The sequence below is a fragment of the Budorcas taxicolor genome, chromosome 1 (assembly GCF_023091745.1).
Source record: "Budorcas taxicolor isolate Tak-1 chromosome 1, Takin1.1, whole genome shotgun sequence".
Taxonomy (NCBI): domain Eukaryota; kingdom Metazoa; phylum Chordata; class Mammalia; order Artiodactyla; family Bovidae; genus Budorcas; species Budorcas taxicolor.
This window is the reverse complement of record NC_068910.1, coordinates 109,133,449-109,155,112: the sequence shown is the minus strand read 5'-3', so window position 1 is coordinate 109,155,112 and position 21,664 is coordinate 109,133,449. Positions and strand designations below refer to the sequence as shown.

At 41.9% G+C, this 21,664-nt stretch overlaps 1 protein-coding gene across 3 annotated transcripts in view; it reads right to left on the bottom strand.

Annotated features, from left to right (window-relative positions):
* CMSS1 (cms1 ribosomal small subunit homolog) overlaps positions 1-21,664 on the bottom strand; it is a 399,921-nt gene that overhangs the window by 61,608 nt on the left and 316,649 nt on the right. For 2 of the 3 annotated variants that reach the window (XM_052642246.1, XM_052642258.1), the window contains exon 2: positions 16,604-16,762. The exons of the other annotated variant lie outside the window; for it this stretch is intronic. In XM_052642246.1, the coding sequence (XP_052498206.1) occupies positions 16,604-16,762 (159 nt within the window). The remainder of the gene's footprint in view (positions 1-16,603; positions 16,763-21,664) is intronic. 3 annotated transcript variants of the gene reach the window in all.

The window sequence follows — 21,664 nt, the reverse complement described above, 5'->3', positions numbered from 1 at the left end:
GGGGTATGTCCTTCTGGGTGAGGTGCACTCAGGGGACATTAAGCCGTAAAGGAGGGCTGGGCCCGGACCATAAAGACCACCCCCTTCCCTCTCCCACCCTCTAGCACACCAGTGCTAAGCACTTTATCTGGACAGTTTAATTTAATCACACCCATCTCCAGTTTTCAGAACCGGGGTTTGGCAAGGTGCAGGACCCTACGCAGGGTTCTTGCCCATTAAGGTTCCCACACAGATAGCCCAGCTACAGCTTTCACTCAGATCCTCAGCTGTGTGTTGCTTCCTATTCTCTACGCTAAGAAGTCTGGCCTTGATTATGACACTGATGGGACCTAATGGAAGCCTTTACTTGTCCAGAATCTGCTTTACAGAGATAACAGGCCTCTGACAAGGATGGATCATTTGAACTATGGTTCTCAGTTTTTTTTGCCCCCCTGCCTCAATTCCCTTGAGAACTATTTTTAACATCATTAGTAATGATGGTTAAGCAGTAATCACCAAAGGCTGTCTCCATGCCCTTCTCACCATTCTACAAATATTCCCCCACCAAGAGGTTCTAATTTGGGGACTGGGTCAGCAACAAAATGATTGCTCTATAAGTCTTTAAGTGGGAGATGGTATATCGTTGGAATCCGCAAATCTAAATGGGAACATGTGTGGAGCGGAAGGGATGGTATTGGGGAATTCTGTGCAGAGTCTGAGATCCTAAGGTAAGTGGATTTGTTGATCAGTTATTTTCTTGGCTTGGTGATCTAGATGGTCCTGGCCCCTGGCCCATCTGAGCTATGGAACTCTGTCAAGTTCGAGGTTTCAGAGACGTGCTTGAAGAGAGGACATTGCCTCTGTGGTGCTCCAAGGATTATGGTTCTCTGCTCTAAGGAATCCCAAGAAGGCTCTGATCTCAGAGTAGACACTTCCTGAGAAGCGCCATCTTCTGGGTGGAGATGAAGACTGAGTAAAGGGCTTGGCACTGGCATTGGAGAATCGCCTTAATTGATAATGGATTTAAAATAATCACAACAAAGTGTCACAGAGCTCTGTAACCTATCAAGTGTGTTTACATTTGTTATCTAAAAATAATTTTGAGGCCCAAGAAAATGCTGGAGGGCAGATGAGGAGGAGCCTGGTAGGCTGCAGTCCATGGGGTCGCTAGGAGTCAGACACTTCTGAGCAACTTAACTTTCCCTTTTCACTTTCATGCATTGGAGAAGGAAATGGCAACCCACTCCAGTGTTCTTGCCTGGAGAATCCCAGGGATGGGGGAGCCTGATGGGCTGCCATCTATGGGGTCGCACAGAGCCGGACACAACTGAAGTGACTTAGCAGCAGCAGCAGCAGCAGATGAGGAAACTGAGGCTTAAGGAGGTTAAACTGTTGATACTTGCATGGTTTGCCTGCCTTCCTTCCTTTTTTTCCTTAGTTCTCTTCCTTCCTAACTTCCTTCTTTCAGTTTTAAAGAATATCTAGCTATTTGAGTTAATTATGGGCCATCTTATTCTAGAAAGGATTCAAGGCAGCTTGAGTGAGTGAAGTCGCTCAGTTGTGTCCAACTCTTTGTGATCCCATGGACTGCAGCCTACCAGGCTCCTTCATCCATGGAATTTTCCAAACAAGAGTACTGAAGTGGGTTACCATTTCCTTCTCCTCAAGGCAGCTTACAAGGCTACAAAAAAAAAAAAAAAAAAAAGTATAAAAGTGGGAGTGAATGTGAAAGAAAAATAAGTATTAGAACTGAAATCAATCCAAGAGTTACACTAAAGATGTTATAATGACATACATATTTGTTACTGATGGGGCACAAATTGGACTCTAAGTTTCTAGCTGTCAATGTGAAAAAAAGGAAACCATAACACTATTCAGAGTGGCCACTTGCTAAAAACTAATCGCAGTAGCAAAACAATCAATTCCTCAGAAATATGGCTTTGGGTTCTTAATTACAACATAAGCCAAAATGCATAGCAACTTCTTTTATAGTTTAACAGCTTTGAACTTAGGCCTTAAGGGGCTTACCTGGTGGCTTAGATGGTAAAGAATCTGCCTGCAATGTAGGAGACCTGGGATGGATCCCTGGGTCAGGAAGATTCCCTGGAGAAGGGAATGGCTAGCCACTCCATATTCCTGCCTGGAGAATTCCATGGACTGAGGAGCTTGGTGGGCTACAGTCCATGAGTTCACAAAGAGTAAGACACGATTGACTGACTAAGCATGCACACAACTAGGCTTTAAAAGGTAATTCTGATTTTCACACAAGAGAAACTATCATGTCATGGTTTAAAGAACATGAAAAGTAGACCACCTCTCTGAACTCCTGTAGCAAATTCTATTTACAGAAACCAAAGCAGATGAGACCCTAGTGAACTCATTAGTTGTTGAAACAGCTTTAGGACCAAGGGAGACAGGCAGGGTGACTATTTCCATACCTGCTAAGGGGAAGAGACAGAAAAAGGTCTTCGTAGTGATAGTTCATCTTGTTTTGTAAATTATTTTAACTTCATGATTAGCACTTGGTGGCAAATATTAACACGACCTTTTTATCTCTTACGTTTCTACTGATGACTATGTTGGACGGCCAGTTTCTGTATTGTACATCTTGTGCCTTCAGGTCCCAAGGCCAGGTTTTATTTATACTGGCTATTTTATACTCTCTTCACTCAACCATCCAGTTTCCCTTACTTTTACGACAAGGAACAAGCACAGAGTTTTTCCTTTCTATAATTTATGTATGCAGAAAAATAAATCCAGGTCAGGAATACCCCTTGCATCCACAAGAAGAGTCTGGAGCCACCTGACTCATTGACACAACAAGCCCAAAAATAGAAAAAGCAATCTGGATGAAAGGCAAAGATGAGTGGAAACTTCTAAGCCAGCACTAAGGTGCTATGTCATATGAAATTAATTCTCTGAGGTCAGCAATTAGAGTCAGGTTACACCCCAAATGTAATTCTGCCTGCTAATTACTTGACCCAATATTTATTTCGTTGAGCAAGATGCTCAGCCACAACTTCCAAGTATGGGCTTGGGGGCAGAGGGAAGGAAGCAGATAGCCAGAGAAATAGCAGCTCCTTTCTTTTACAAATAGATGTGTCTCCCAGGCCCCTAACTGAAACGATTTACCTTCCTTTCTAAAGTGAGAGATCAGATGTGTCATACTCTCCCTTTCCAGCAAAATGAGGATAGCCAGTGGATAAGATGCCTGAAGAAATAGTTGCGTCCTGTCACAAGAAACTCGGAGCTGAGATGCTAACAAAACCACCCTTTGTAAGGCAAAGAGGAGGAAGCCAGGTGGGAATGGAATGGTGGATGTATGTATCTTTGGACTTCTGAAGACATATATCTCCCACAATAAAGACATTCAGAGTGGCAGTAAGAAGGAATGTCACTTGCCAGATGGAAATGTTGGATTAATGAGAGTACCATGAACAGGAATGACTCTCAAATACAGGGAGTAAATTAGGACAACAGCCCTTCCTTAACGGAGGTGTCACACAGTTGCCCGAGAGGTTGATGAGGGTGCAGAAAAAACAGTAGAAACAGGATAAAAAAGCTGGAACCTGACCACATGAGACTCATCAATAATAAAAATAATGGCGTCAGCAGGTGCTGTCACCCTATGCTACGGGACTGCTCTGGGCCAGGCAGTGCACCAAGAGCTTTATGTCTGTGACCTTGCTGATGAGTGCTGTCCCCTCCCTTCTCACATGGCTCCCACGGGGCATTCTGCCGTCTGGGGATGTTTCTCCCCTTACGGGATGTCCGTGATATTCAAACAAGCTAGTGGCACCTAAATAACAATGGTGGACGGAAAGAAGACATCTACCCCATGACTGGCTTGCTGCTGGCCCTGAATCATGAAGCTGCTGAGAGGGTCAAGGTCACCAGCTGTGTGACCTGGGGGCCGATGGGAAGGCCAGAGTTCCCCAACCTCTTTCTTTCTCCCATCATTCTCATTTCTGCCCCTAAATCAACACACAGTGAAAGAAAACAAGGGAAAGACTGATGCCTATAGCTGAAATGTGCAGTTTAATGGCCAGAAACCAGACTTGTCACATGTAATCAAATCATCATAGTGTTGGTGACAGAGTTAAGACAGTTGAAAAAACAGTTGCTATTCCAACTTCCAATTTTCAAGTTATTGTTGGGGCTGAAATTTCTCTCACCTCAAGAGTTTTTATTTTGGAAAATCTCCAAAGCACACTTTTAGCCATATTCGGGTAACTGAAACATGAAAAAAACAGCAATGCTTTTCAGTCATATTAAATTCTAACCAGATGCTCTTAAAAAACTTTTCGCACATACACAGCACCTTTTATTCTAGAGGAGTCATTTTTTTTTTCACCCTGAATTGTATTCACCACAGACTGACAATACTAACTCTTTAAGAGACCTGGTAACCCCACTGATACACCATCTCCAGAGAGGAAGTTAAGAGGACCTCATCGGCCTTTCTAATTCTCCCTCTACTCACACTACTGGGAATCCAAGTCAAATCAATCTAACAAACAAAACATTTACTGAATACTTTCTGCATACTGGGAACAAAGCTGAAGAACAGTGGAAAGCTGGCATGAATTTAACTGACCTGCAAAGTGAAAATGACATGGAGGATTCCTATAAAAAAGTGCTAGGGCAAGAACTCTACCTGAATAGCTCATCTGACTGACTCACCTAAAAAACAGTGCTTCTGGCCTCTTTTCCTCTATGAACCATGAGGCAAAGAGAGAAATGGCTTGGTGTTTGGAGGAAAAGCAGAGTGGAGAAAAATTAATAATATTGTCTAGAGTCCATGAGATCTCAGGTCACTATCCTCAGAAAAACCCCAGAGCATGACCCAGCAGTACCTTGCCTGGTCCCCCACTAACCAGTTTGACCCCTTCTATTCTCTACATGAAAGCCAGAAAGACCTTTTGAAAATATAAACAGGACTACACAATCTTCCAGTTTAAAACTCCACAGAAGTTTGCTTTCACACATAGAATTACATCCCTCTTCCGTACCACAAAGCACAGGCCCTGCCGTGACTGGCCTCCACTTGCCCCTTCTGCCTCCCTTGTTCTCCTCCATGGCCCACTGCACCCCAGTCACACTGACCTCCCGAGGCTCCTGGAACGTGCCAACCCCCTTCTCGCCTCAGAGCATTTGCGCTCATTGTTCTCACACTCGGACTGCTCCTCCTGGTCTAGCTCCTTCCCAGTACTCAGGTCCAGCTTCAATGTCACCTCTTCAGAGCTCTCCTCTGACATCCAAAGCGGGCCCTCTCCTCCCTCTCCATCCTCTGCCTCAGTTTTCTCTTATTTTCTACCACAGCACTATTGCAAGTCGTCGTTGCCTGACCTATTTATTTGACCCATCCATGACTTTAAATTCCAAGATGGCAGGAGCCAATAACGTCTGTTGTGTGTGTGTGTGTGTGTGTGTGTGTGTGTGTGTGTGCCGTATTTCCAGGGTTCAAGACAGTCTCTGGACACAGCTGAAAGGCAATAAATAATTGTTGAACAGACAAATGAAGTGAATACAATTGCAAATAGTAAACTGGAAAAAACAATAGAAGAGAGTCATCTTTTTAGGTTTTCACTACCATAAATACTGTTATACTGCTGAAAATCTTGGCTTTGCTTGAGGTTTTTCATGTATTCATTTTAACCAGGACCACCCTGACTGAACTTTAGAGGCTAAAGGAATGGTGACCTAACTTATGGCTACAATTAGAAAGTTTCAAAATGATGGCTTTAATAAGACCAGGTTTGGCATACAATACAGTTTGAGTAAGAGGGGGATTAGCCCTTTCTCATTCAGAGATGCTTGTGGTTGAAAGTAGAGCTGCTGTTACGCATGTAGCACACTGTTCCTCAGGAAACGTGACAAAAGAACCTTATAGCCAGGCACCGGAACAGTAAAAATGGTGACAGGTATTCCTGGGAAGCTCCTAAGAAGCTGGTCCGAGTGGAATGTCCTTGTCACCCTGCCGTGTGGCCCTGGCCTGGGATGCTGAACAATGGAGTTGCCTGGAAACTCAGAAGGACACTGGGTAGCAGGCCTTGCTCTTCACTTCTGCCCACCTCGGACTAAAAAATAATATCAGGAGTGTGTTCTGTCTGGTTCTTTGGTGCATAAGAACCATGACTGGTCTGGCCATACTAGAAAGGGAGCCTAGAATTGCCTTCCTGCTGGGGGACACTCCCTGGAGTGCCTGCAGTGGCCCCAGCTCCTCGTCCAGAGGGTGTAAAGCAGACTTTTTCCAATTACTTCCTGATTTGTCCAGCCCTTAGGATAAAATTTTCTCCTTGGTTTCCTCAGCATACTCGGTTTTTCTGCTCGGACTATAGATGCTCAGCACCTAGTTATTTGGATGGGGGTCAGCTTTCTTGCACAGTTCCTATCTTTCCCTGTCTCCTCCTCCCCATTCCCTAGCTGCTGCTTGGGATCTGGTCCCACCTCAGGCAAGCTCACTTGGCACCACACTGCAGCCGCCTATCCAGATTCTCCGGGCAGGGCTGAAATAACTCCACTTGTAACATATGCTGCCCAGTCCCCATGCTGGGGCCGCCTCCCCCATTCCCCATTCTCCACCCCACAGAGGTCCTAGCATCTTTCATCAGTCAAGTGCACAGAGGTGACATTAGTGGTCCCCTCAGGTCACAGGGACAACCTTGTTTAAACCCAGGGATGACTCTAGGGAATCTGTGACGTAGTGGCTTCTCTAAGGCTTCATGTCAAGTAGAGGGCAACCAGTGGTGTGAAATTTAAACCTGAGTTACACAATTTTCATGAATAAAACATGAGGCTAAAATTAGATGAGCACTCAGCTTCTTTTCAGGAGAAACATCCCAGAGTCCCACACAGAGCCCTTCCGGATCCAAATCCTGAAGGTTTCCCACTATACCTCTCTGACCGTAATTTTCTGCTAAAATGCCTCTGGTGGCTCCCCACTGTCTGTGTGGTTATAACATCTGGCATCAACGCATCAAGGCTCTTAACATTTTGGACCCAAATAAAGATTCCACTTTACCTAAGACAAGGCCGGACACCACACCCCTGTTCTCCAGGCACAGGAGCAGCTCGACTCTGCTGGGCCCATCCTGTGCTTTCCTGCCAGCCTGCCTGGGCTCACACTGTGTCCTCTGTTGAGAATGCTCTCCTTCTTAACCCTGGCCCTGGCAGAAACCCACTCCTCCTCCCCCAGGGCGTTCAGTTCAAATATTTCCACCCCACCTCCACCCTGTGCAGCTTCCCAGACCTGCAGTTCAAGTAGACTCAGACAGCATTATGTTAAGCCCTATATTACAATGCACAGCCCATCAAAATTATAATTGTGATGAGTGTCTCTCCTACTACATTCTGAGTTTTGCATGGTATGTTGCGGGCACTCAGTAAATATCTGTGGAAGTGAGCTAAAACCGGTGTGCTTATACTTGTATAACTGGCTAGTAAAGACAAAAAAGTTACTAAGCCAAGATTTGAGCTGAAAAAGGAATCAACTTTTTGCTGATATAACATGTCTTTGTAAGATGTGTCATTAGAAAGGAAAAACAAGACTAGACTAAAACAACATTGTCAAGAGAAGAAGCGCTGAGAGGGGAGAAATTCTTCTAACTCATGTATTTTCCTGTTCACAAAGGAACTTTCTAGTCAAGGAGAAAACATTGATTCAGTTTGAGAGGTTGCTGGAATTCTCTCCTTTTTCCTCTAGTTTTGGGAGAACTAGTACCCATTTGGAAAAGTAATGGGGATGTAAAAGTGAAGACAGCAATGCGGCGATATGCATCAACAAGGCTACTGAGTGATGATACAACTATGCCCAGAGAGAAACATTACAGAGAGACATGAAAGTAGGACACCTGAGGAATGCCTTAGAACTGAGACAGCTGTCACCTGGTATTTTGACATTTTTGAAGTATATGAAGAAATAGCACCTGGAAACTGAAAAGTACAAATTGTTTGTAACAATGACATTCCAAAGTCAAAAGTACATTTTCCTCATCTTTTAAAAAAAAGTTAACCTGTTAGCATCATTCTCACTTTAGAAAAATGTGAAACCCTAAAACATGTATAATTCTAGAACAGTGTCTACAGGTGGCCTTCAAAAGAGAGAGCTGCCCTTCACTATACCAGATTTTCCTAAACAGACTTGTTTACCTGGAGGTACTTTTCTGTTTTGTGGATTATCCAGAACTTTTTTTCCACCTTTAAAATTTTTTTTTTTAATTGGAGTATAGCTGCTATACAATGCTGTGTTAGTTTCAAGTGTAGAGCAAAGTGAATCAGTTATACATGTTATACAGACCTTTTATTTTTACGTATAAGTCATTAATCCAACCCTTAGGGAAGATGAAAGAAAGGATAATATGTGAAATTTAAATCTGTCCATTTCTCTGCTGGTAAATGTTTACTAGGAAACATTTTAAAAGCCTGGAATTTAAAAATGACTGATTGATAGGTTTAATATGTGAGCTTTCTTCTTTCGTGACCTTTCAGCTCACGGAGACACTATTCTAAAGCTGCTTTACTTGAAAGTTGCTTCTTCCTCTATCCACTAAAATGACCAGTGTTCCTGCCTCCACACAGTACGTATTTACTGAGCTCTGACTTTGTGCTTGGGGCTGGGGCTAAAGCTCTCTGCTCTAAGAACTCCCAGATGCAGAGCAGAGGGGGAGAGACAAGTGTGCTGGCAGTTGTAATTAAACTGGGATTGAGGGTAAGGTACAGTTAAGCTCTGGATGCCTTGGGAGTACCAGGGAGGAACATAATCCACGTGGGCCGGGAGAGGACAGTGGGAAGGAAGGGTCTGGAATGTGGGTCAGCATGAAGTGAGGTATGCCCAGGGAACACTGTCTTGGATGCCCAGTGATCCAGCTCTGCTGCTGAGACCCCTGCACTTCTTTTCACAGATCACAGAAATAAAGAGACAAAAAAGGACAAACAGTTTAAAATGAGTTTAAATCTCACTATATTTTTAAGAACTGATACTGATACATCTCTCAATACCCTGCAGACATCCACAGTGATAACTATTAGTAAGAGTTGAGTAAAAGGCATACATAGCATTAGTGCTTTCCGGAATCATTTTCAGGTCGTCAATTGACAGGCTCATGCAATATTAGTGCTTAACTAGAACCAAGATCTTTCAGTCCAGAACCTTCACAAAGGGGGAAATTGAAGCTCAGGATCAGTGAAAAAAAAATGACCACTAAAAGATAAGGGATACTTTCTCCTGCTATTTCCCTTCTTTACTTGGTTGTTTGGTCACCTGTGAGTAGACGGAAACACAACTCTTTAGAGAATCTGTTCTGGTTATGTCCTCACAATTCTATCAGCTGTCTGTTCGGCCACAGAACTACGAGTCTGCCCAGCTTTCCGTTCCCTCCTCCCCTGCAGATACCCGTTGGCAGTCGACACTGTGATAGGAGGGCTACAGGAAGGGGAGAGAATGACTGTCTTGGGACCCAGTTTTCAAAATTTAATGGTCAGACTAATATTAATTCCATGGACCCAAAGAAACTTTAATCATGATGGAATTTATGACAATTATATTTCAGGGTATACATAAAGTGAAAAGTCGAAGTGTTAGTTGCTCAGTCATGTTTGACTCTTGGTGACCCCATGGACTGTAGCCTGTCAGGCTCCTTAGTCCATGGGATTCTCCAGGCAAGAATACTGGAGTGGGTTGCCATTCCCAACTCCAGGGGATCTTCCCAACTCAGGGACTGAACTCAGGTCTCCTGCATTGCAGGCAGCTTCTTTACTGGCTTAGCCACCAAGTTGAGACAATTATATCAGTTCTGGAAAGAGGCCTAGTGGATACTGTGCAAATGGAAAATAAGAAATTATGAAAACAACAAATGGTTACTTGTCTCATAAAGTTGCTTATATCTCAAAAGTATATCTTATTAGTATAACTTTCAGTGAAAAGCTGCCCTTTAACTTTTTCAAAGGTGAGTAAACAAAAAAGTGAAAAGTCTGATTCAGACCCATGGCAGTATACCAGAATCTCTTCAATACACCATGTGAAAAGGGAAAGACTGATAAGGAATTTACTTCTTTTTATTCATAAATATAATACTACAGCAGTGCTGTCTGACAGAGATATAAGCCACCTATGTAATGTTAAATTTTTTAGTAGTCTCATGAAAAAGTAAAAAAGAAAAAAGAAGATAAAAACAATTTAAAAAAACTATGGTAAAATATAAATAAGAATTTACTGTCTTAACCATTTTTGAATGTAAAATTCAATGGTATCAAGTATATACATTCACACTGTTGTGCAACCACCATTACTATCCATTTCCAGAATCTTCCTCTCATCCCAACAGAAACTCTATACTTGTGAAATAATAACTTCCTAGCCCTACCCCCCAGCCCTTGGTAACCTTACTTTACTTTCTATCTCTATGAATTTCACTATTCTAGGTACCGTATACAAGCAGAATCAGAGAGTATTTGTTCCTTTGGCTTATTTCACTTAGATTTTTCGTCAAGTTTCATCAATATTATAGCATACATCAGATTTCCATTCTTTTTTAAAGACTGAATAATATTCTACTATAGGCATATGCTGCATTTTGTTTATCTACTCATCTGTTGTTAGACATTTGAGTTGTTTCCACTTTTTGGCTATAGTGAAGGTAAAAATAATTTTAATGTATTTTATTTAACTCAATATATCTGAAGTATTAAACTTCAACATAGCCAATATAAAAATAATTAATGAGATATTTTCTATTCTTTTTTGCAACAAGTACCTGAAATTCAGTGTGTATTTCATAACTACAGCACATGTCAATTTGGATTAGCCAAGTTTCTTGTACTAGTTAGCCACATGTAGCTAGCAGTTAATATAGGAGGGTTTGTAGTCAGGTTTTGGTAAATCATGACTCCTCCTGCAATACATCTTAGTGGATAATTACACTTAATTGGTTCTCATGTAGCCCAAGTGTTTAGAACTGGGGCTCTGGAGTCAGATTAATCTAAATTCAAATTTCAGATCCCTCACTAATTACCTCAAAGTTTACAAAGTTTACTTATTAATAATATTTCCAAATGTGAGTTTCTTCATCTGTAATATGGATTAAAAACATTATTTCTCCCACAGGGTTGCTGTGAATTAAGTTAAGTAACACAAAATGCTTAACATAGCATTGCCACAAAATGCTACTAGTAAGTATAATTTTAAAAAGTCGTATTCCGGTTCATTAAGACCTTTGTTTTTGTATAGTTCTGTGTATTCTTGCCACTTCTTCTTAATCTCTTCTGCTTCTATAAGGTTCTTACTGTTTCTTTCTCATCACACCCACCCTGCATGAAATGTTCCTTTGATAGCTCCAATTTTCTTCAAGAGATCTCTAATACTTCCAGTTCTACTGTTTTCCTCGATTTCTTTGCATTTTTCAATTCGCATATTCTTGCATTGATCACGATGGTATGATCACTCACCTAGAGCCAGACACCCTGGAATGCAAAGTCAAGTGGGCCTTAGGAAGCATCACTAAGAACAAAGCTAGTGAAGGTGATGCAATTCCAGTTGAGCTATTTCATATCTTAAAAGATGATGCTGTGAAAGTGCTGCACCCAATATGCCAGCAAATTTGGAAAACTGAGAACGGCCACAGGACTGGAAGAGGTCAGTTTTCATTCCAATCCCAAAGAAAGGCAATGCCAAAGAATGTTCAAACTACTGCACAATTGCATTCATCTCACACAATAGCAAGTTCAGTTCAGTTGCTCAGTCGTGTCTGACTCTTCGTGACCCGATGAGTCGCAACATGACAGGCCTCCTTGTCCATCGCCAACTCCCAGAGTTCATTCAAACTCATGTCCATTGAGTCGGTGATGCCATCCAGCCATCTCATCCTCTGTCATCTCCTTCTCCTCCTGCCCTCAAGCTTTCCCAGCATCAGGGTCTTTTCCAATGAGTTGGTTCTTCACAGCAGGTGACCAAAGTATTGGAGTTTCAGTTTCAGCATCAGTCCTTCCAAGGAACACTCAGGACTGATTTTGTTTAGGATGGGCTGGTTGGATCTCTTTGAGTCCAAGGGACTCTCAAGAGTCTTCTCCAGCACCACAGTTCAAAAGCATCAATTCTTTGGAGCTCAGTTTTCTTTATAGTCCAACTCTCATATCCATACATGACTACTGGAAAAACCATAGCCTTGAATGAGACTGACCTTTGTTGGCAAAGTAATGTCTCTGCTTTTGAATATGCTAGGCTGGTCATAACTTTCCTTCCAAGGAGTAAGCATCTTTTAATTTCATGGCTGCAGTCACCATCTGCAGTGATTTTGGAGCCCCCCAAAATAAAGTCAGCCACTGTTTCCCCATCTATTTGCATGAAGTGATGGGACCAGATGCCATGATCTTCGTTTTCTGAATGTTGAGCTTTAAGCCAACTTTTTCACTCTCCTCTTTCACTTTCATCAAGAAGCTCTTTAGTTTTTCTTCACTTTCCGCCATAACGGTGGTGTCATCTGCACATCTGAGGTTATTGGTATTTCTCCCGGCAATCCTGATTCCAGCTTGTGCTTCCTCCAGCCCAGCGTTTCTCATGATGTACTCTGCATATAAATTAAATAAGCAGGGTGACAATACACAGCCTTGATGTACTCCTTTTCCTATTTGGAACCAGTCTGTTGTTCCATGTCAAGTTCTAACTGTTGCTTCCCGACCTGCATACAGATTTCTCAGGAGGCAGGTCAGGTGGTCTGGTATTCCCATCTCTTTCAGAATTTTCCATAGTTTATTGTGACCCACACAGTCAAAGGCTTTGGCATAGTCAATAAAGCAGAAATAGATGTTTTTCTAGAACTCTCTTCCTTTTTCTATGATCCAGCGGATGTTGGCAATTTGATTTCTGGTTCCTCAGTTCAATTCAGTTCAGTCACTCAGTCGTGTCCGACTATTTGTGACCACATGAACCTCAGCACGCCAGGCTTCCCTGTCCATCACTAACTCCCAGAGTCCACCCAAAACCATGTCCATTGAGTCGGTGATGCCATCCAACAGTCTCATCCTCTGTCGTCCCCTTCTCCTGCACTCAATCTTTCCCAGCATCAGGGTCTTTTCCAATGAGTCAGCTCTTCGGATCAGGTGGCCACACTAGCAAAGTAATGCTCAAAATTCTCCATGCCATCCTTCAGTGATACATGAATTGTGAACTTCCTGATGTTCAAGCTGGATTTAGAAAAGGCAGAGGAACCAGAAATCAAATTGACAACATCCATTGGATCATCGAAAAAACAAGAGAGTTCCAGAAAAACATCTAATTCTGCCTTATTGATTATGCCAAAGCCTTGGACTGTGTGGATCACAATAAACTAACCTCTTGAGAAATCTGTATGCAGGTCAGGAAGCAACAGTTAGAACTGGACATGGAACAACAGACTGGTTCCAAATAGGAAAAGGAGTACATCAAGGCTGTATATTGTCACCCTGCTTATTTAACTTTTATGCAGAGTACATCATGAGAAACGCTGGACTGGAAGAAACAAGCTGGAATCAAGATTGACGGGAGAAATATCAATAACCTCAGATATGCAGATGATACCACCGTTATGGCAGAAAGTGAAGAGGAACTAAAAAGCCTCTTGATGAAAGTGAAAGAGGAGAGTGAAAAAGTTGGCTTAAAGCTCAACATTCAGAAAACGAAGATCATGGCATCCGGTCCCATCACTTCATGGGAAATAGATGGGGAAACAGTGGGAACAGTGTCAGACTTTATTTTTTTGGGCTCCAAAATCACTGCAGATGGTGACTGCAGCCATGAAATTAAAAGACGCTTCCTCCTTGGAAGAAAAGTTATGACCAACCTAGATAGCATATTCAAAAGCAGAGACATTACTTTGCCAACTAAGGTCCGTCTAGTCAAGGCTATGGTTTTTCCAGTGGTCATGTATGGATGTGAGAGTTGGACTGTGAAGAAAGCTGAGCACCGAAGAATTAATGCTTTTGAACTGTGGTGTTGGAGAAGACTTTTGAGAGTCCCTTGGACTGCAAGGAGATCCAACCAGTCCATTCTGAAGGAGATCAGCCCTGGGATTTCTTTGGAAGGAATGACCAACCTAGACAGCATATTAAAAACAGATACATTACTTTGCCAACAAAGGTCCGTCTAGTCAAAGCTATGGTTTTTCCAGTAGTCATGTATGGATGTGAGCTGGACTATAAAGAAAGCTGAGCCCTGAAAAATTGATGCTTTTGAACTGTGGTGTTGGAGAAGACTCTTGAGAGTGTCTTGGACTTCAGGGAGATCCAACCAGTCTATCCTAAATGAGATTAGTCCTGAGTGTTTCTTGGAAGGACTGATGCTGAAGCTGAAACTCCAATACTTTGGCCACCTGATGCGAAGAGCTGACTCATTTGAAAAGACCCTGATGCTGGGAAAGATTGAAGGCAGGAGGAGAAGGGGACGAAAGAGGATGACATCATTGGATGGCATCACTGAGTCAATGGACATGAGTTCAATTAGGCTCCGGGAGTTGGTGATGGACAGGGAGGCCTGGTGTGCTGCAGTCCATGGGGTCTGAATGAGTTGGACATGACTGAGCAACTAAAATGAACTGAACTGAACTAAATTTCTTTGCATTGTTTCTTGGAAGGACTGATGCTGAAGCTGAAACTCCAATACTTTGGCCACCTGATGCGAAGAGCTGACTCATTTGAAAAGACCCTGATGCTGGGAAAGATTGAAGGCAGGAGGAGAAGGGGACGAAAGAGGATGACATCATTGGATGGCATCACTGAGTCAATGGACATGAGTTCAATTAGGCTCCGGGAGTTGGTGATGGACAGGGAGGCCTGGTGTGCTGCAGTCCATGGGGTCTGAATGAGTTGGACATGACTGAGCAACTAAAATGAACTGAACTGAACTAAATTTCTTTGCATTGTTCATTTCAGAAGGGCTTGTTCTCTCTCCTTGGTGTTCTCTGAAACTCTGCCTTCAGTTGGGTATATCTTTCTCTTTCTCCTTCGTCTATAGCTTCTCTTCTTTCCTCAGCTATTTGTATAGCCTCCTCAGACAACTCTTCAAAAACATCATCACCAAAGACAAAGAAAGACTGAAAAACTGTTCAGATTGAGGGAGAGCCATGACCACTAAATGCTACACATAATCCTGGAACAAAAGAAAAATAAAATTTCCCTCTGCAAATAATACTATGAGATAGTTGGTAAAAAGTTGAATGGGGACTATGGATTAGAAAATAATTTGGTGTCAATATTAATATACTGAATTTGATAGTCATATTATAGTTATGTAGAAAAGTGTACTTGCTTTTAGGATAATAACATTGAAGCACATAAGTTGATTCAGAAAAACACACACACGTATATAAACACAAGGGGATAGGTGGGAAGAGGGAGATTAGAGGAAAAAAGGGAGAGAGACAGTAAATGTGGCAAAATGCTAAAATTTGGAGAACCTGAATGAAGAGTACACAGGAGTTCTTTACTATTCATGTATCTTTTCTGTAAGTTTGAAATTATTTCAATGATAATAGCTAAAAATAAAGAGCATGGGTTTCAGTGAGACTCAGATCGAAGTTTGAATTCCGAGTCTGATATTTATCATCCAGGAGACTGTAGGGAAGCTAATTATTGTGAGCTTTGGTTTTCTTATTTGATCACCAATTCAAGACCAGCTTGGTCTTCCCAGATGGCTCTAGTGATAAAGAACCTGCCTGCCAATGCAGGAGACATAAGAGACGCAGGTTCAAACTCTGTGTCTGGATGACCGCCTGGAGGAGGGGATGGCAACCCACTCCAGTAATCTTGTCTGGACAGAAGAGCCTAGCAGACAATTTGCATGCACAGGAGTAACTTAAAGCGGTGCTGTGATGGCTATGCAAAATAATACACAGAATGGAGCACCTGGCTAGTGGTGAGTCTGCCTGGCAGAGGACCTGATGCCTAACTGGTTAGGAAGTATATACTCGCTAAAGACATGAACAAGCTCCTTCCTCCTGCCCCTCCCCACCAATCAGATTAAGTGATAGCACTTAGAGAAAACTAACAAATTTTAACGAAGTATGAGATTTTTCTTAACATCTGCATAACACAAAACAAAAACCTTGATTAATCATAATAAATATCATCATACATTTGAATGTTGCTTTTAAGTTTCCTCAGCATTTTGCCCTCATGTCTCATATGACACTGAATGGAACAGGCAGGCATTCAAGTTAAAGTTCAACACAGCGTTAATAATAGCAAGTCTCTGCAGTGCCTTGGGTCATGACTGTCAAAGAAGAGGGCATGCTCTTATTACTTAAATCTCAAACAGGGCTTGCATCAGTTCTTGGTTGCAGGGTACAAAATGAGGTGCGGTCTAATGTCCATCTGGGCATCTGTTCTTAGGATGCTGGCGCCGCTGTTTGTTGCGGTTCACAGTGTATCTGGGGCAGTGACAGGGCACAGAAGGGGACCCAGGTTGTGCCTGGGAGGTTTCTTCTCTCGGCCAAGATGTGCACATAAATTTGAAATCACCCAAGAGGGTGGTTTCAGAGTTGCCTGCCAAAGAGTGGTGTCTTCTAATCTGGAGAGCAGCTGCTGGGCACAGGCATGCAAACACACACACACAGACAGACACACACACACCCAGACACACTCACGGAGCCTATACCTGCCTCTACTTGTCTGCTCTGGGCAGATGGCTCCCGGGTCTTGGGTCGTCTCATTCTGCACCTCAGTCCAGTTAGACCCTTTCTTCTGTGGAGGCTGGCAAGCTGTGGGGTGAGGGATTCAGCCAGGTCGCCTGCCTTCTGAGTATGAAGGACACAGCCTGGAGAGGGAGGAGGGTTATATTTAGTGTTTGGGCCCAGTCAGTGTTGGGCTCCCCTCTGCCTCTCCTCTGCGGAACTGTCAGTGGACCCTGGTTGCAAGTTCTCCTTGACTTTGAAGCCCACAAAACAAAAACTGAGAGACTGTCCAAAAAGAAAAGAAGAAAACGCTGTTGGTCCCTGGATTCCACTGTTGGACTTGGTGGGGATGAGAAGAGAGGACCACCGGGTGTGACTAAGCAGAGGCACCTGCGCAGTAAGGTAAGTGTCCCCAGTGCCACTGAGAAGAGGCTTTGGGGACGTGTCTGTGATATCCAACATCCAGGAACTGCCCCCACTGCTCTCCAGGAGCAGAAGCTTCTGGGCATTATGCAAGGGAATAGAGTAAATCTTAGGCATGATTAAGGGCTTATGAAGGGTGATGACGTTTTTTAATATGAAGAAGAGCTGCGTGCAAAATAGAGGAACTATCCTGACAGGAGACCAAAATAAAATCTTAAATCGCTATCCTCTTTAGAGTAAGACAAATGGTCAAAAATTTTAAAATGTTTTGGGCAGATGACTTTGCTTGGTAATAGCTTGATTTTGCAAACTGATGTAAATGATCAATGCATAATTTGAAAATCATCCCAAATGTGGTATCAATGGAGAAGTGTATTGGATAGGCTAGACTGGTTAGGAGGCATTTTCTTTTTATGGAAAGACAGAAGAAATTAACATCTTAAAATGGCAACTTAGAGGTATTCCTTTTCATTTCCTTTTGTTCCTATTTCTTTGGTGCTAAAGATTTGGTGAATGGGCAAGATTTGATGAATGGGGGCCAGAGAAGAGAAGCAGATTCTTGAGGTGGGGTTTTTTGGAAGGTCTTAGAAGATACCTATCACCCCAAAGCATGACTGGATGTTTATGGCACAACAAACCTCAATGTCAATGGGAAATGAAGCCTGATTGCTGCCAAATGATACCAGAGAAAGTTCTGTACTTGCTCAGTGGGAGTATTAGTCAGTGTTTAGGGTGAATGCATAGTTTTGAATACAGATTTAGTTTGAGAGATACATGTTCAGCTAAAATTTTTGTGACATATTCAATCACTCTTTTTCATTACACCTGATGATCACATCTTTCTTCAATATCTATGCAAGTCTTACGAAGGACTGCAAGAAATGCAATGCATACACTGCTCAGCTACATCCACCATGTTCTATGCGTGTGTTAGGCTTGTAATAAAGGAGGGCAAGGGGTAGCATACTACTGGTGAAAACTCCTCCAAACTGTGGCAATGCTCCTCTTGCTTCAACTAAAAATACTTTTCCTATGATGATACTTCCTAATACATCAATCTTCTATCCTCCCAAAACAAATATTCCAAGTAGATACATCTCTACAGTCATCAGTTGACACTATTATGAAACTCATATTATGCTTAATTAAAAATCAGCATAAATATTTAAACAGCTCTTTGCTACTGAAAATTTCTAAAGGCAGCAATAATATTCATGGGCTATTTTTATTTCTTTAAAACAAATATGTTGGGCAATCAAGAGAAGTCTATGCTTACAAGAGTTTTTCAGGTAATTTCCCAGAGCAATGTTGAGTTTGGGTTCTTAAGATTACCAATGCAAAAATATTCTGTAAAAATTATAGGACGAAGAAAGTATTGATTATAAACATAAAGTGTAAAAAAAATTTTTTTAAGAGTTTAGCTTCTGTTAAAGTTTGTATGTAGTTTTCTTTTTTCATTTAAACTGTTGTTGAATAAAAAAATTTGTTAGCCAACAATTGGTCTTAGGTAGTGACATTGTCACTGGAGATACAGATACTTTATTGTGGTTTCAAAATGATGATCCATTTACCTGTTGTATGGGCTAGATGTTGTAATGTGCCAAGAGTTCAGGAGCAATGGGGATGAGCTCCACGGATGGGGAAAAACAAAAGTAAAGGGCCCTGTATTCTTCAGAAGAAAGTCCATGTTATTCTTGTCTTAACGTAAAAGAAAGTTTTCATTACTACTGAAATACATGTCTCGCCTCTTCAATATGTTACATTAAAAAACATTTAAAGAAAAAAATGTTGCTTTTATTTGCATTTGGACAGAACTAAGTGGCCACCAGCATTTAATAGCCATTCATACAGAGAACAACATAATTTTTTTGTTTTGTTTGCTTCATTGTAATTAGGTAGACCACTCTTATGGTAAAAGGGCTTAATGAGTTTGCTCACTTGTTCATTCATTCAACAAAGGTTTAGAGTGCCTACTACATGTTGGGTTACCAGAGATACAGCAGTGAATGGACCAGAAGTGGTTTCCGTATTCTCTGAGTATGGAGATCTTCACAGAGGGGCCAATTATTAGTGATTTGAACCTTAATACTGTTCATGTTTCTCAAGAGGCAGGACAGGTGGTCTGGTATTCCCATCTCTTTCAGAATTTTCCAGTTTATTGTGATCCACACAGTCAAAGGCTTTGGCATAGTCAATGAATCAGAAATAGATGTTTTCCTGGAACTCTCTTGCTCTTTTGATGATCCAGTGGATGTTGGCAATTTGATCTCTGGTTCCTCTGCCTTTTCTATAACCAGCTTGAACATCTGGAAGTTCACAGTTCACGTATTGCTGAAGCCTGGCTTGGAGAATTTTGAGCATTACTTTACTAGCATGTGAGATGAGTGCAATTGCGTGGTAGTTTGAGCATTCTTTGGCATTGCCTTTCTTTGGGATTGGAATGAAAACTGACCTTTTCCAGTACTGTGGCCACTGCTGAGTTTTCCACATTTGCTGGCATATTGAGTGCAGCACTTTCACAGCATCATCTTTCAGGATTTGAAACAGCTCAACTGGAATTCCATCACTTCCACTAGCTTTGTTCAAAATGATGCTTTCTAAGGCCCACTTGACTTCACATTCCAGGATGTCTGGCTCTAGGTGAGTGATCACACCATCATGATTATCTTGGTCATGAAGATCTTTTGTGTACAGTTCTTCTGTATATTCTTGCCACCTCTTCCTAATATCTTCTGCTTCTGTTACATCCATGCCATGCATGAAATGTCCCCTTGGTATCTCTAATTTTCTTGAAGAGATCTCTAGTCTTTCCCATTCTGTTGTTTTCCTCTATTTCTTTGCATTGATCGCTAAGGAAGGCTTTCTTATCTCTTTTTGCTATTCTTTGGAACTCTGCATACAGATGCTTATATGCTTCCTTTTCTCCTTTGCTTTTCACTTCTCTTCTTTTCACAGCTATTTGTAAGGCCTCTCCAGAGAGCATCACCAACTTGATGGTCGTGAGTTTGAGTTAACTCCGGGAGATGGTGATAGACAGGGAGGCCTGGCGTGCTGTGATTCATGGGGTCGCAGAGTCGGACACGACTGAGCAACTGAACTAACTAACTAACTGTTCATGTTGCCTACCATGGGATTTTCTCCTTTGTTTCTAAGTAAAAGACTAGAAAAAATTTTTCCTACTTATAAAGGTTGATTCAGTGTCTGCAAGATAGGGAGAGAATTCCAGGGACCAAATAATCAAATAATCAGATTGGAATATACATTGTATTGAAACTGCTTGAGCCTTCTTTGAGGGATGTTAACATTTCTGTTCTAAATTATAGATGTCAGACAAAGGCTCATATACCGATAGTTTGCTCCTTCAGAATTGGGTCAGACAAGATGTCTCTAACGAGGACATGAGAGCAAAATTTGTATTAGATAGCCTCATAGCTATCTGGGGCTCAAATCTGATGAGGGTTCAAGATGTTTCTGTCTGATTTGTCTGACAAAGACAGTCAATCACCGGAGGCTACAACAGAAAGAGTGGCAGTACTATGCTCTCACTATGGTTGAGGAAACTTCGTATAACGGCGTTATTCGTAACCACAGGGTCATTTTATACCTGGGAGGTGTCCTACATTGTTTACAGAATTCGAGCATCAGTCACTCACTTGACCCTAAGGTGACCCTGCATGATAGGAAATGCAAGTATTATTCCCTGTTCAGCCGATGGAAAAACTAGGTTTTAGACTTTGAAGGAACCAGCCCAGCTAATGTTCTCTCTAATGCAGTCTCCTTAAATAATTTCTCAAATGAAGTCTAGAAAAATTCTGAGTTTTCAACATGAGTACTCACAGTTCCGAGCACTGGTTGAAGGTGGTGGTGGCCAACTGGAAGCTGCCAATGGGAGAGTTTCAGGCCTTCCCACACACCATTGTCTTTCTGCCTCTACCTCCCTTCTACACTCACCCAACAGTTCTTTCCTCTGGCCCTCAAAATAGTGTAGTTTTTAAACAAGATATAAGCTACTGCTTTTTTCTTCTTCTTATGATGGGAACAGGATAGTATACTCATCTACATGTGAATGTAGATAGAATTTTAAACTTCTGGTTAGTGCCAAAAGTCTGGCAACATAAAAAGCCGTCAGATCAGATTAGACCAATTGTCCACCCAGCCCAGATCCTGCTACTGGTGGATGCATAAGTGGGACCTTGAGAGAAGCAGTTTATCAATGGTAAGTGAAAATATCACAGGACAAAATTATGGGGGAAAATGGTAAGCTGACAGCTATATCAACTGAGACATATGAGTTAACTGAGAGCTCTATCAAGATCGGCAGAGCTGATCAGAGCAGTCTTGAGTGAAGGTCTCCCTGGTGGATTTCAAGAGAGTAAACTGATCTGCGGGTAACTGGGATACTGAAGATAACAGGGTGTAGGGTACCACTCATAGCTAGTATTCTCTGTTACGGCTAGCTATGATCAATCAAATGCACTTTGTTTCTTCCTTACATTTTTTTCCCTGGAATTTATTGTGTACCTATTTAAGGTTTATTATAATTGTTTGAAGGTGTTTAGCTATTGGGTTGGCCAGAAAGTTTATTTGGGTTTTCTCGTAACATCTTATGGGAAAATCCGAAC